At 45.7% G+C, this 14462-nt stretch overlaps 1 protein-coding gene across 3 annotated transcripts in view; it reads right to left on the minus strand.

Annotated features, from left to right (window-relative positions):
* Positions 1–338: 338 nt before the first annotated feature.
* SPTBN1 (spectrin beta, non-erythrocytic 1) overlaps positions 339–14462 on the minus strand; it is a 201912-nt gene continuing 187788 nt past the window's right edge. For 2 of the 3 annotated variants that reach the window (XM_043918011.1, XM_043918012.1), the window contains 8 exons: positions 13882–13966; positions 11927–12123; positions 10722–10834; positions 9974–10037; positions 5408–5646; positions 4022–4195; positions 2436–2478; positions 339–1671 (listed from right to left, as the gene is read on the minus strand). In XM_043918011.1, coding sequence (XP_043773946.1) covers positions 1453–1671; positions 2436–2478; positions 4022–4195; positions 5408–5646; positions 9974–10037; positions 10722–10834; positions 11927–12123; positions 13882–13966 — 1134 coding nt within the window. In that variant the 3' untranslated portion in view covers positions 339–1452. Of the gene's footprint in view, positions 1672–2435; positions 2479–4021; positions 4196–5407; positions 5647–7716; positions 10038–10721; positions 10835–11926; positions 12124–13881; positions 13967–14462 lie in introns of those variants that run through there. The other variant, XM_043918013.1, reaches the window with a different exon arrangement.

A 14462-nucleotide genomic window follows, 5' to 3' on the forward strand; every position in this document is an offset into this window, starting at 1 on the left:
CAACAGACAGAGTATGGCCTACAAAGCCTAAAATACCTACTTATCTCTATTTCCTGAAAATGTTTTTGAACCTTTGTCTCAGAGCTCAGGTTTGGCGAGCTTTCTGATAACATTTTCATAAATAAAAGATAAAATCTGGATGTATGGCTACAAAACATTCCATATTTATTGCTCTGTTTCTTGTGATTTTTCAAAGCTGGGACACCAGACATACACACAAATGTGCAACAGGAACCCAGATGGACAGTCTCATGTTTCCCGTTTGCTATTTTGCACTGTGCAGATTCCCTACATGGCGTGCACGCGAGGAGAGGAAAAACAACAGTCACCCACCGTGCTAGATTTAAAAGCATTTAATGACATCGCATATATTTAACAGATAGGGCAAAAGTTGAGAGGTACAGGTCATACAACTGAGCACCGGGCCTGAGTGACCAACCTCCCTGTCAGGCCCAGCCTCTGGAGTTCATTCCTATCAATGCCATTTTGATTGTGCAGTAAGATGAAAATTTGTCATTATAATCGTTACAGTGACAGAGAAATGCACACTATGTATCAAAGAGCAAGGTAATGAAGCAAATTATAACACAGTGTGGTAACGCACAAGCAAGTAACCATTAGGGTAACATGACTTTGTCCAGTAAATGCCTCGGTTCCACTTGTACACTTACCAATGATTTAAAGGGTTTATTATACATCTAGTTTTATTATACTTTGTACTAGAATTATCTCAAACATACAATATAATGTATTTCAGCAAAAAAAAAAAAAAATTGAAATTACAGATTATTTAAAACAGTATCAGTTTTCTATTCCTCCTTGTATCCCGACATTCTTAACTGCTGTCCAGGTTGATGCAGAAAAGCTGCATGTCGTGTGTTAGTAAGTGATGCCAGGTACAAGTGGCTTGGTCTGTAGAGTTAACAATGGGGCTGCACTGTGGCTGCAGCGAGATCATAACACACAATCTGTTTAATCCAGGTTAGACCCATCATGGGCGCTTCTAATAGTCAAGACTCAAGGTAACCACTGGTAGTAAATGGGAGAGAATGGTGTCGGGACATTGGTACGTTTTGTCTGTGGTGAGCACAGGAAATATTGTTTAAGCACCGCTGCCTTGCATACCAACAGCACTAGAGGCGGGTTATTTCCAACACAGCCTCACAAAATTGAGGAACAGTTTAAATACTGAGATCTAATCTATATAATTTCGTTAAAAAAAAAATCTGGTCTTCCCTCTGCACCTCAAACTTTTGTTAACTTGGAGATAAAGTGTTTAGGTTGTATTTTCCCCCACCCTCCCCAAGAAATGCTCTATAAATTAAAAGAAAAAAAAATCAACCACATGGAGGAACATTTAGGCACAGAGAGTAATGTGTTGGTTCTGAGCTTGCATGCTGGAATTTCACTGAAAAGGTAAGAAGAGAAGGGCAGGAAGTGACAGAAAGGAGTTCACTTCTTTTTGCCAAAAAGGCTGAACCTCTTTTCTTTGTCTTTCTCTTTGTCCTTCTCCCGTTTGCCGGGACTGGACTCGCTGGTGATGGTGACGACGCTGGTGGGCAGGGTCTGAGCCCGGCTGGATGCTGGCGTGCTCTGGGTGCTGGCAGACACCTCGTGTTTATCAGAGGAGATGGCAGAGGAGATGGCCTGGATCCATGTATTCATTTCCTCCTGGACGAAGGAGGGGGGACACAGGTGAGACTCATCTAAGGTGGATGGACATGAGACACTCTCACTCCACCTGGGTGACCGTCTGAGCTGCTGTGGGTTGGAAAGCTTGGGAATAGCATGGCTGCCTGAGAAGGGACAGTGGCTCTCTAACAAACGCCTGCTTCACCAGGACAGTTGTGACCATGGTTCGATGCTCACCAGAACTCAGTTTACAGTACCTGAAGGTCCCCATGTAGTATATGGTCCTACAAAGGTGACAAGCTGGAAGACTGGCTTACAGCATGGGGGTCAGGTCCTACCCCAGAAAGTGCTTTTTCTTTTTTGAAATTGAAATCTATTTGATATACCACATAACTTAAAGAAGTTGCTTTTTTTTGAGTTAACGCCCTACACATGTTGTTTTCTCATTGGCTGACCATACAGCCAAGCGATGGTTGGCTGAAGGCAGTGGAGTGCGGTGGGCGCAGAGGGGCGGCTCCCGGCTGGGTCGTGGGCTCCACACCGGTTTGGAGACCACCTCCCTGTGCGTCACCCACAGTTCTTCACGGGACCCTGTGCTAGCTTTCCTGCCAGGGTGGGAGAACAATGAGATGACATTTACTGCCTCTGACTGACATAGAAGAACAGAAAACCTTCCAGCGTTTGTGACCGTGGAGACCAGAGGACAAAAGCCACCGCTGATCATCACTCATGTGAAGAGCATCATATATAATGCTCATCAGGCCACAAACATTTGAAAAAAAGAAAGAATCTTAAAAACTTACATCATCTTTGGCTTGGAAGAGGTACTCATTGCCGTCATTTAGTCTGTAATTTGAAAGAAGAAAGTCAGTCACAATATAACTTAAGAAAAAAAAACCCCTTAACTCTCACATCCTCTGTGGGACATAAGCAGGCCACAGGATCACATTAGAAATGCCTGTTGGAACCCTGTACACACCACTCAATGTGTTCAGGGCCTGCGTGGGATTGGCAGCCACCCCCCGGACATCAAGAGGCCATATAAAAATTGGGCCCATATACACAAGTGACTTGAGTGTTTTAATCACCGCATGTGTGCTAAGTCGCTTCAGCCGTGTGTGACTCTTTGTGACCCCATGAACTGTAGCCCTCCAGGCTCCTCTGTTCCTGGGATTCTCCAAGCAAGAATAGTGGAGTGAGTTGCCATTTCTTCCTCCAGGGGATCTTCCTGACCCAGGGATCGAACCCACGTCTCTAAGGTCTCCTGGCAGGCGGGTTCTTTTTTATTAAGGTGGGTTCTTTACCACTAATGCCACCTGAGAAGCCCCGTTTCACTCACTGGAAGGATCAAAAATGTTCCAAACGTAGCTATACCTGGATTTGTTGTGGCAAAGATCACTTGGATAACTGATCACCGCTCTAAACTGAATGTAAGAGAAAGTTCTTTGAAAATCATTAGCCCTGTTGAAATCTTGCCACTGCCATTTATATGCCCCACATTAACAAATACCAGATTTTCTGAACTGACAGAAAGTCACAGAAAAGGTCTCCTAGATTTCTCTTCTTACATACATCTCAGAAGCGAAGAAACTGCCCTGGTGAGGCTGTTGCTGTGACACGGAGGGGCTGGCAGGGAGGGCTGCGTCAAGAGGAAGTGGGCAACACTGGTGCAGAGGAGTCAGGTGCTCTCTGCCAACGTCCCAACCCTCTGACACTGCATCAGGGAAGCACAGAGGGAGGCAGCCAGGGAGCCTGGCTGTCTGCGCCGGATGTTACAGTATGTAAAGTGTCCCAGGTCGGGACCTGCCTCCTGTGCTCACCAAGAGCTCAAGAAATCACATCACTTGAATCGCTCTCACTTGTGGTCCTTGGCCTCGTCCAGCTGGCGTCAGACACACCCATAACCGAAGACCAAAGCTTTCCAGATCCCAGAGCAACAGATCAGATTAGAATCAGTCATCCTATCTATTAACATTTTCACTTTTTATGTTTTTACAAAAAAAAAATGATTTTTCTGCCCATTTCCAAGGATAATCAGAACTTCTGAGCTTGGATCCACTCTGTGGGGAGTTGAATGTGGACTGCACGATGGGTAAACTATTTTTCTAAGTGTCCCTTAAACTGTGAGATGTGACGAGCTCACCTTGTCTTAGAAATACTAAATTCCATCTGATAAAAAACGAAAGCTCCTTTTCTGCAATGTTCAGCTGTGCTGTTCACCACAGAGACGCTGGGGACCCTAACTGAGATGTGTGCCTATTCCATCTTCACTCTTTTGGTAACTTTTTAGATGGTAGAGGAAAGGAACCAACTGATCACAGCATCTAAGAAAACCAATGCCTGGAATGAAAAATCAACACACACACCCCCACTCTCTGGCAACTCTCACCTGAGCTTGAACACGTGCTTCTTCTTCTTGTAATCAAGGGCCACTTCACAGATGGCTTCTTTCAAACTCACAGGGACCTCGCTGTGGTAGGGAATCCCTGAAGCAGCTGTCTTTGCATCTTTGTAGAAACCCATTTCTTGGTTATTTATGACACAATAAACATTGTGCCAGGACCTGAGCCATAAAGAAAGGCACGACAAGGTTTTCCTCCATTGCACATCCCCTTAAAGAACTGAGTCTGTTCAATACGAAAATGGTCCCTGCACAACATGGTACGATTCCCTGTTATAATAAAAGCTCTTCCTAAATTGTTAAAAATAAACAATGCAACAAAATTCCTCTGCAGACTCCCAAGACAAAACCATATGTTGCTACAATGGCAGGTTTTGAAGGATACTTTTTACTCTGACTTTGAAGAAAAATACAGCACCCTCTTTTATTAAATAGAGACTCTTGGCTCTGACCGGAAAGCTTTTTGTGGGTGTTTGGTACCCTCTTGTGGTAACGGGGTACAGGCCAGGCTCCTTATTGGAAATGTGCCTGTCCTTAAGTAGCTCTTCAATCTCAGCATCTTTCTGTAATGTGGCCTGGCAACCTGATAGCAAAGCAGATTCAGGGCCATGAGCACTTATGGTACACTGGCTGAATTAGAAACAGGTAGCCTTCCTCCTCTCAGGATATGGCAAACTGCCCTAATACACTGCTTTTATTAGAAAACACTTTACTGCCACCTTCCTGTATTAACAAATAAATTATACTGTTCTCAATGTGGATGGCAGCTCTTAGATGGGATTCCCTTGTGCAGTGTACAACCTGTACAACTGTACGTGGTGGGTCCCAGGCAGTTTAGTTTACTCGTTAAGCACACAGGCTGTGGAGTCAGGTAGTTTTACTAGGGTGTGCCAGCTGTGCCATTTACTAGTATTACACGGGTGAGCTTTCTTAACCTCCCAGAGCCTCAGTTTCTTCATCTGTAAAATGAACATAATAAAAGTAGGGCTATTGGGAGATAATCAGTACAAAGACTGCTAGGAGAAAAGGTGACTTAAACAACCCACATTAAGCAACCCACTTAACCCACAAAGAGGAAAAATAGCAGTGAAATCACTTCACTCTAGGGAAGACTCCTCCCTCTCTAGTGGCCTTCCTTCTCAGGCCTACTAAGGCCTCTTCTCACTGTTCTCTCACACACTTAACTCTTCCTTGTCTCGGTGAATAAAAAGCACTCTACTCCCACTTCCCAAGAAGGATGTGATGCCCAAGAAGCTACAGAACCAACCAGACAGACACTTACACACACACACACTCTCCTCTCAGTCGAGAGCCATCCACCTCCACCTCTAACGGGCTGACTTCCCCCAGGACCGCCGGCCTCTGCGCTGTTACCTGCTTGAGGCCTTCTTATTGTGGGCCTCCCACTCATGCTTTCGGTTCAGGAAGCCTTCCATCTGGGCCGAGGGCGTCTCCTGGGTCCTGGCTGGCAAGGTGGCGGCACTCTGGGCTGGGAGAGCAGTCTTGGCTTTGCGATCGGAGGTCGGGGAGGGGATGGGGCTGGACTCCTTCGAGCTCGTCCTCTGTTCTGCAGCGCCATTGACCATTTCACTGGTGTCCACTGTTTCTGCCATCTAGGGACAGTGGAGAGGCCATTCAGCTAACCCCATGAGCCCTGGGGGGGGACCACATACGCTCTGACTCGCACACGTGGCTGTGTATAAATGCCTGGCACAGATCGAGGCAGTACAGTAAAACCATTGCACATCCCACAAAGCCAGCTGGACACCAAGGACATTAGAAGGTGGGGGTGGATTAATACCCGCCCGTTTACGGGGAGATAAGAAAAGCGAAATGCCAGGATGAGTTTTACTGCACTCTGCTCCTCTGATCAATCCATTTTCTCTAATAGAACTCAGATCATTTCCTCTTATGGTTACGTTAAAACAAAAGGACAACAGTAACAATCACACGCATTAAATGTGAAAGAGCGGACGTTATACAGCAGCCACCTTACAACCAAGGACGCCACCAGGAGGGCTGAAGTTGAAGCGAAAGGGCATTCACAAACAGATGGAGAGACAACTCTATCAGAGCTACACGGCATTCCCCCAGAGTCAGACAAAAAAGACCTTCCGTTTCTGAAAATGCTCTCCGGCTCCCCTCCCCGCCCACCCCCCGACACATGGTCATAAACACATGCAGAAATTAAGACAGCAATCATGCACTTCATGTCTACCATCCCCGTTAGACTTTGGAACTTAAGAGCTGGAAGGAAATGAGGCAAGTCAACGAACATCAATGTAACCACGTCTGCAGAAGTTGTATCGTGAGTGGGTTGTAGTTTGTGTTAAAGGAGCTGGAAAAGCCAATCACAGTCACTCAACACCACACAGCTATTTACCCCCAAACAAAGACAGAACCAGGGCCTTCCCCATCACGTGCTGGTTGATCACGGTGCCTTGCTGCACTGAGACGAGGAAGCCCAGCCAGCCAGGCTTCCAGCAGCTCTGACCCTTCAGGCTGGAGTCGTCTTCGGGAGTTGTTTCTTCCCAAGCTCATTGCTATGGTAACCCTCACGGCTTTTCGGCTTGGGAAATGCGGTAGGGTCTCTCCATTCATTATCGCTTTCAGCCTGTGTGCCATCAACTGTGTACCATGAACTGTAGCGGGCCCCTGGCTGATACACCCAGGGTGTGGGATTAGCGAGTTACTAAAGCTGGGTGTGGCTGACGCTTTAGTGGATTACAGACAACCTGCACCCCTCATACACGGACAAACATGGAGGTGTCAATGGCACGCTCATTAGGTAATGTCCCCCACCACTGCTGCCCAGAACCGAGTGACACCAAATTAGCAGCAACAACCTCAACAGGATCAATGGGAGACTGGCCACCACTGCTTGAACATCAGATATGTCAACTCTTGGGAACTGGATGTCTCTGCTGGATCTTACCTAAGTGATGGGGCAGGAGTCAAGTTTATATTCTGTCTAAACAAACTATCACTGTCCGCATTGGAGTTTAGGGTGGGAGCAGAGGCGAGGCACTGGAAGGGTGTTTGTGATTAGACCTCTTTATCCACACAGCAATGTGGAAACAGGATCATGAGGGAGGAGAGGCATGGGCGAGATGCATGGTGATTATCCTGGCCTTGCAAGTGACAGCCTGCAGACATGTGCTTATAAGGAATGGGATATTTAAATACCTCTCTTGCCTTTCACTTTTAAAGGAGAGACAGAGGGGAGATAATGACCAAACAATAAAACACCCCTGAGTTGAAAGAAAGTGAGTGGACTTTAAGGTTGACTAATCTGTTTTGGTGTGAGATTTCAAGAGACTTCTAGTGGGGAGAAGTATGCGATTGGTCTGGAAGGCCTGTGTCAGGCGTGAGTCCAAGGAGACATGGGGTTAGTGTGGACAGAAACCAGGTTAAAAAAAAAATTAGTGCTGCAGGTGTGACTCAAAAACTGCAAGTGACAGCGATGACCTGGACAGCGGAATGTTTACTGGGAAAAGGCTAAAATTTCTCATACTTGGTCAGACTCCAAGGCAAGTGAAGGCCAGGGGAAGCCTCAGCTGGGGGAAATTCTGCAGCAAAAATTTTTTTCTTTAGCGTTAGAAGGAAAGAGAAAACCCCAAACCAGTATGCAGAGATAATTAATGTTTATGCAAATGAATCACTAACCAAGAAAACAAGGGAAATAAAAGGAACAAAATGAATTTTAATGGACATGTGCTTAAGCATGCCAACAGACAACACGCAACTAGAGACAAACATCAAAAGCAAATCATAGTGCTGTGACCAGTGGGTACCTGTGGATCCCCCCCACCCCCACCTGACATTGCTTCTCTTTAGCTATTAGTCCAGAGTGCTTTAGTGGCTGGATACACCTGAGATAGTTCAATCAGAAGGTGAGCATAAATGCAACGTGACAACTAGTAGCACATGGAATGCCTGATTGGTTTTCTAAGTGCATGAAGCAACACTATTGTCAAAAGTTCATTAACTTGAGTCTCTGCACTGTAACTCAGAAGAATGAAAAGAGCTTTTCTTCTTCTGATACAATCCAATTACAACTAAAAATTTGTTCTGGCAAGCTACAATTTAAAAATCTAGATTAAAAATAGGCATGAGAACAAATGCCAGAAACATCACAGCACTCCTCTCTATGCTTATGTGGCTTCTGTTTTTTTTTGGTCTTCTGAATACAAAAGGCATAAAATTGGGTATTAGTCCTACTGATACAAAATTTAAACATATATATATGGACACATCACATATATACATAGAGATCAATGACACATACTATTTGGAGCCAGGAACTGGGCTCCCTAATGACCAAAGATGAAGCAGTATTTTTTTCTAAAATGAATTTTGGTATGTTTTAAGGCAGAGACCCAACAATGGTGCATACTACTCCCAGAACATAAGAAGCTTGGCATCTATCTATATACCCATCTACAGCCGCAAGTAGATAGATATGTACATAGAAATAAGGAAAAAACAAACAAGATGCTATATGATGTTATCCTGACAAAAGAAAAAAAAGACATGCATCATGAAATGAAAAGACAAATTAGACTTAACTCATGGAGAACACATATCAAAACAGGTCTTCTGATTCCACTAACATCTAAATATGGCAAATGAGTAAGTGAATGTCTCACACAGCTTTCATGTAATGTGGACCTGCTTTGGTTCTGCCTTTATTGGTACCAGGAAATCATCTCTTTCTTTAGCTTTTATTCCTAAGGAATAGAATTTCTAATAAAACATTTCGATCCCTGCTGGTGGTCTGATAAACAATATCCTAAAAGACTCCTTATTAGAGAGTGCCACAAAAAGTCATAAGAAAATGAAAAATGAACTGGAAGATCCATACGAGACACACAACGGAATTTCTGTCTAAAGAGACACTGAAAACTTCTGGAGCCTGAAGGCAGGCAATGGCTCCTGGGGTGGTCTCCCAAGTGTTCAAGTAATCAGGGTGAACCAGCACGGCTTTTGTTCCACTGGTTGGAAAAATTTAAACAGTTTGACACCCTGAAGTCATCAACTGGACGGAAAGGCATGGAAATCTGGTTGGGCAGGCTTCCCAAACATGCCAAGCCAAGAAGTGCTGCCTCATCCACGAGGATCCACGCCCCAGCAGCACTGACAGTGACCCAGATGGAGGTGGGGGCACCAGACTCCTGAGGCCAGCTGCGTTAATGAGCTGTTAGCGAGCCTACCACTCTCAGCTCAGGACTTGGCAGAAAAAAATAGAGGAACGGGTTTGTAAAAAGGTAATAAATGATCCGAGGGTCTCAAAACCATTCAGATTCTGTACCTACAACAGCTTCAACTCTTTTCTATTGTTTCTCAATAAATGACTACATCCTTCATGGAATGTTACACAGCTGACCTTAGGTTTCAATCTTAGTACCGGAGGTCTCCCTCCTCATCCACCAGTCTTCCTAGTTCCTGGTGAACTGCTGCAGGTTAATAACATCTGTGAAGGGAGCTACATATGGTGCAGGACTGCACCCTGTTAGTACAACTGGATGTGCCATACCTGTCAGATTCTAGTTTTCTTCTTCATTTTGCTGTAATCTCATTTAATTTCAATTACTCACGTAAGGCTTTTGCTGCAACATCTTAATAAAGTAAAAAGCTCATGATAAATAAACAAAAATTACGTAGGTTGCTTTCAGGCAATGGAGCATCCATCAGTTAAAAGACTCAAATAAACATGAATTAAGTGCAAACAAATATGAAATCAAAGAAGACTACGAAGTCAGTAAAATTTTTAACACTGTGGGTGAAGTGGACGCCAAAAGGTCAAACCAATGGGATTTGGAAAGACTGGTTCTTGACAAACAGTAGCGAACTTCACAGTCCAGACCACGGCTGGTCACTGGCTGTCCGTCTGCTATTAAAGTTTTTGTAGTTTTGGTAGGTTTGAGAGCGGTAACTAACCCGTGGAGATCCCTGTTCAGCCGGCAGACCATTCTGGGAAACTTGCTCTCCTTTTGAAGTATCCCTGTTGGGAAAAAGGGGAAGAGAAGATGGAGGAGAGGAGAGGAGGAAAGGGGGAAGGAGGGAAGGTAAGGGGGGAAGAAGAAAAGAGGAGAAAGAGAAGAGCAAGGCAGGATGGGGGAGAACACAGGTCAACTTTATTAGAGCCTCTCTCAGAAAAACATAAACAGCCCTCTTTCACATAATGGGATTTCTTTCTAAAGATTTTCAAGTGTTTCAAATGGACTCTAGATAGAGAGTGAGACTTCAGGCATCAGTGCCCACAGAGGTGGCATTAGTTGTCACGGAGCTTTAACCACAGCAAAATACTCAGCCTTTCTGAAACAGAGAGTAGTTTCTGCCCTTTGTTTGAAATCACCCAGAACGTTCAGAATGCCTCACCATGCAGTCCCTGGCCTGAAATCCGGGTGGTTCACTCCATCCATTTACTCCTGGGGAAGTTGTGTGTGTGTGTGTGTGTACACACGTGTGCACAGCAGAGAGTGCTGTCTACATTCCACTTTCTCTGCCAACCCAGCAACGTAACTATGGACAAGTCAGTGTCCTCAAATGTGACTGTATGGGGTCCACACTGTCTGCAGAATGGCTGACAGAAAGGGCACAGCACAGCACAGGCTTAGAAACGTGCTCCCTAAACCCCACTTGTCACTGAAGCTGGGTGAGGGCAGGCGGGCTGCCTGTGACTCACCACTGCTGCTGGGACTCAGTATCCTCGGAAACCTTCGTGCTCGGCTCAGGGGAGGGCGGCCGCCTCTTCCTCTCCTCTTCCTCTTGCTGTCTGCGCACTTCCAGTAGCTCCAACTGAGGAAGAACACCGTGATGTCTGGCAGAGCCCCAAACTCTGCCTCTTTTAAGGAAAGGGTTCCAGGTGAGCCCTATTTGTGTGTTCTACACTGGATCACATAGGACGACCTGGAGCTCTGACATCCTAAGCAAAAGCTCATTCAGATCATAGGAACTGAGGCTACAACTCTAAGCCACAGGAAACCAAGGTCTGCATGATGAAGCAGATCCACTGTATGGGCTGGCAGAATCCCTGGGAGTTGTGTGTGGCCCTGGGACATTGAGTTTAATTGCTACATGAACTCTGCAGCCCTTGAATTCACTGAGGAAGAAAGCAGCTGAGTGGCAAGGTCCATGCCGGACTTCCCATCAGAGCTCAAACACCATTAAGTCAGAGCTGCAGTAACTCCCAACGAGGCTTCTTGTGCTGCTGTGGGGATTGGGTTTAGCTAAATCCCAATAACACATTTTAAAAAGCCATAAACTAGTCCAACTGAAACTAACCCATTTCATGAGCAGTATGTGAGTACCATAGTATTCCATTTTAGCACAGAAGTATACAGATATAGCTAAGAAGCCCAGAATTCTAAGAAGAATACCATTTCTGTACAGCATAAAGAATCAGCTTTCCACCGGTAGTGCAAGTGTCTTGGGAGAGAGATCACCAGTGAGCAAGTCCTATTCTAAAGCTTTTATTTTGGCAGAAGAGATCATCAGGACTGGGGAGAGCCTGGTGGTCTAGGATAAGCTACTCCTGCTTGATGGGAATTCCAATTCTGAAATCTGAAGATAACTGTACAGCTATGATCCCTAGGAACCACAGCTTCTATGAGATATAGGAAAAAAAAATAGATCAAAAGAAGAAAGCAAACCCCAATCAATCAATGCCCAGACAGGAAGTGATCACAGATCTCTGTGCCCGGGACTGAGGGAGCAGTCGCCCTGGGCCGTCTCCCCAGGTCCTGTACCAGGAGGAACACCAAGTCCAGGAAGACCCTTCATGCTTTTAAGAACAGAGCAATGACATGAGCTCCCAGGTCTAGTTGAGCAGGAAGCAGAGCTTCCCATGGGAACCACCACAGAGCATCCCGGCTCCCAGTGGTCACTCACCGTCGTCAGTCTTTCCAGGGCAGAGAACCTCTCGTCCCAGGTCGCTGCAGACTTTTCAAAAGCCTCATGGCGCTTGATGAGCTTTTCCACCTCGTCCACGCTCTGGCCTATCTCTCGGCTGGACAGGTAGGGCTCCTGCCCGAGCAGCCAGGCCTCAGCCACACTGGCATCCCTTGAGAACTGATGGACCTCCAAGACTGCACACGGAGAGCCGAGAGTGAGTATGTGGGCAGGTGACTGGGCAACCGGGGGTGGTGCTGCCCTCTAGTGGCAGCGGCCTGCACAAGCCGCCTAGTCTAGTCCAGACCTTCTCTGTCCATATAAACATCAGGGGAGCTACACATGTAACTTCTACTAGCCACATTAAAAACAGGTGAAATTAATTTTAGAAGCACATTTTAGACAACTTGATATATCAAAGTGCTATTTCAACATGTAATCAGTAAAAAAAAAAAAATGAAAGATTACTGAGCTGTGTTACATCTTTTTTCTTCCATATTTGAAATTTTATACTTGGAGCATATCTCAATTTGGACCAGCACAGTACAGGTTCTAAAGAGTCCCATGAGAACAGTGGCTGCCACAAGACCATGTAGGACCAGAATATACGCTCTGCTCACTCAGCCCTACTACAGTGAAGTGAGCCTTGGAGCCCTGCAGGAATTTACAACCTATGTCCAACCAGATGGCCCTGATGGAGCAGACATTCACCGATCACACTTTCTGGGTTGGAAGTGCTATGTTTTACTTTGGGGGTTGAAAGGGAGAGAAGGGTCTGGGAGCCCTATACAAAGTGGGGATGGTATGGGCTAAAAGGCTTCTGCTTTATTCATTCTGTCCTCCACTCGAGAAAACACAGCGTGCCCTCCACCGACTGCACTGTGAGAAGGCAGGTCAGAGCCTGCTCCGTCTGTGCTATGGCTGGCTGGCACTTTCATTACACATTAAGCAGCAGTGCTTGGGGCCATTCAGGTAAGAAAAAGACTGTGGGCAGCATCGGTGTCACTGTGGTGCCCCCAACACTGCACCACACGAGGGACTTTTCACCTCATCAGGATTGCTCAGCACACAACCTGGTGTCTAGTTCACAGTGTGGGGTGTACCCTGGGCTTTGCTGAACTGAAATGAACCTGCCCAGGGAATGGGCAAAATTAAAAGACCAAATTCTCACCCAGAGAATGGTCAAGAGTGGGACTTCTTGAGATGAGGTGCTCAAGAAATGAGGCCTAACATTTTTTAGAAAAGGACCCTTGGGTTCTGCTTCTAGAAAGCACTTCTGATACCTGAGAATAAGGCTGTAAAGACAGAGTCTGGAGCCCCAAGCACCGAATGGCAGAATATGGTAAATACGGTAAATAATGCTTCAGTTGGACTACCTTTGGTGTTCATAAATACTACTCCCAATACTGTATGTTATAAATTCTGTTAGCTCACATATTCTTTTATAAAATGAGACTAAAAATAGAACCTACCTCAGAAGATTATTGTGTAAAGTAAATAAAGAAAAAACATATAGAATACTTAGAATAATGCCTGCTTCACTGAAAATTCTTTATTATTGTTAGCTTTCATTAAGACCTAACCAAGCCAACTTTCCATCTTCTTGACTCTGCAGTAACAATTCTTCCTAAAGATAACTGGGGGGTAGGGGTCTCTTTGCTGCACTCCCCCAGAGGGATGCACATCCTGTGGGCTGTTCCTACACACCTATATACCACTCACAGCCCTGAGGGCAATCATGGGAATGAAAGATAATGAAGGTGACACGGAGAACCACTTAAAAATACTTATTAGCATGAAAGAGTTAAATATTTAAGATATTAACAAACAAGCATTCAGAAAGGCTCCAAAAATCAGTAAGAGATAACACTGTATCAAACCAATTAAAGCAGGTAAATAAACTCGCTTGCTTTCAGTGGGGACCCAGAAAGATCAGAGATTCAGTATATCCTTACTCAGTCTTAACCACTCCCATCGGTCTTCCCACTTGTCAATCATTTCTTTTCTTTTTTCCGTCAACTGCAGTAACTTCTCCTTGATCTGTGAGAAAAGAAGGACCCCAGGAACATCTTAATAGGCTGGACCACATCCTCCTAGTCTGCCCCTTGATGGGCCACTTTATGTAGGAACAACACATTTTACAGAGAGATCACCACTAAGGCAGGAAAGATGTGAGGACCACTCAGTCCACCTGTGTGCCAGAAGAGGAGAGAAAAGCATGGTGACGTGCCTTCCAGAGGGGGCTGGGAGGAAGGCCAAGCTCCACCTGAAGTTGCTCTGTTGCGAGGTGGCCAGCAAGGTAGCAAGCCCTCTCCGGACTCCGGGGCTCCTGGGTTGCACACATGCAGGAAGAGAGGGGGAGTGAAAGGGCCAAGCCCCACGCTCTCTGAGGGCATGTCTGAGCCCTCGAAGGGGGCCTCACGCTGACAGCCACTTACCTCAGTATCACCAGCATCCTAACTTGACTTAGCGACCATGCACTAAGGAGCAAACTGATCTAGGGCATGGGGGATAGAGAAGGGGTGTCACCCATGTG

The sequence above is a fragment of the Cervus elaphus genome, chromosome 11 (assembly GCF_910594005.1).
Source record: "Cervus elaphus chromosome 11, mCerEla1.1, whole genome shotgun sequence".
NCBI classification, from domain to species: domain Eukaryota; kingdom Metazoa; phylum Chordata; class Mammalia; order Artiodactyla; family Cervidae; genus Cervus; species Cervus elaphus.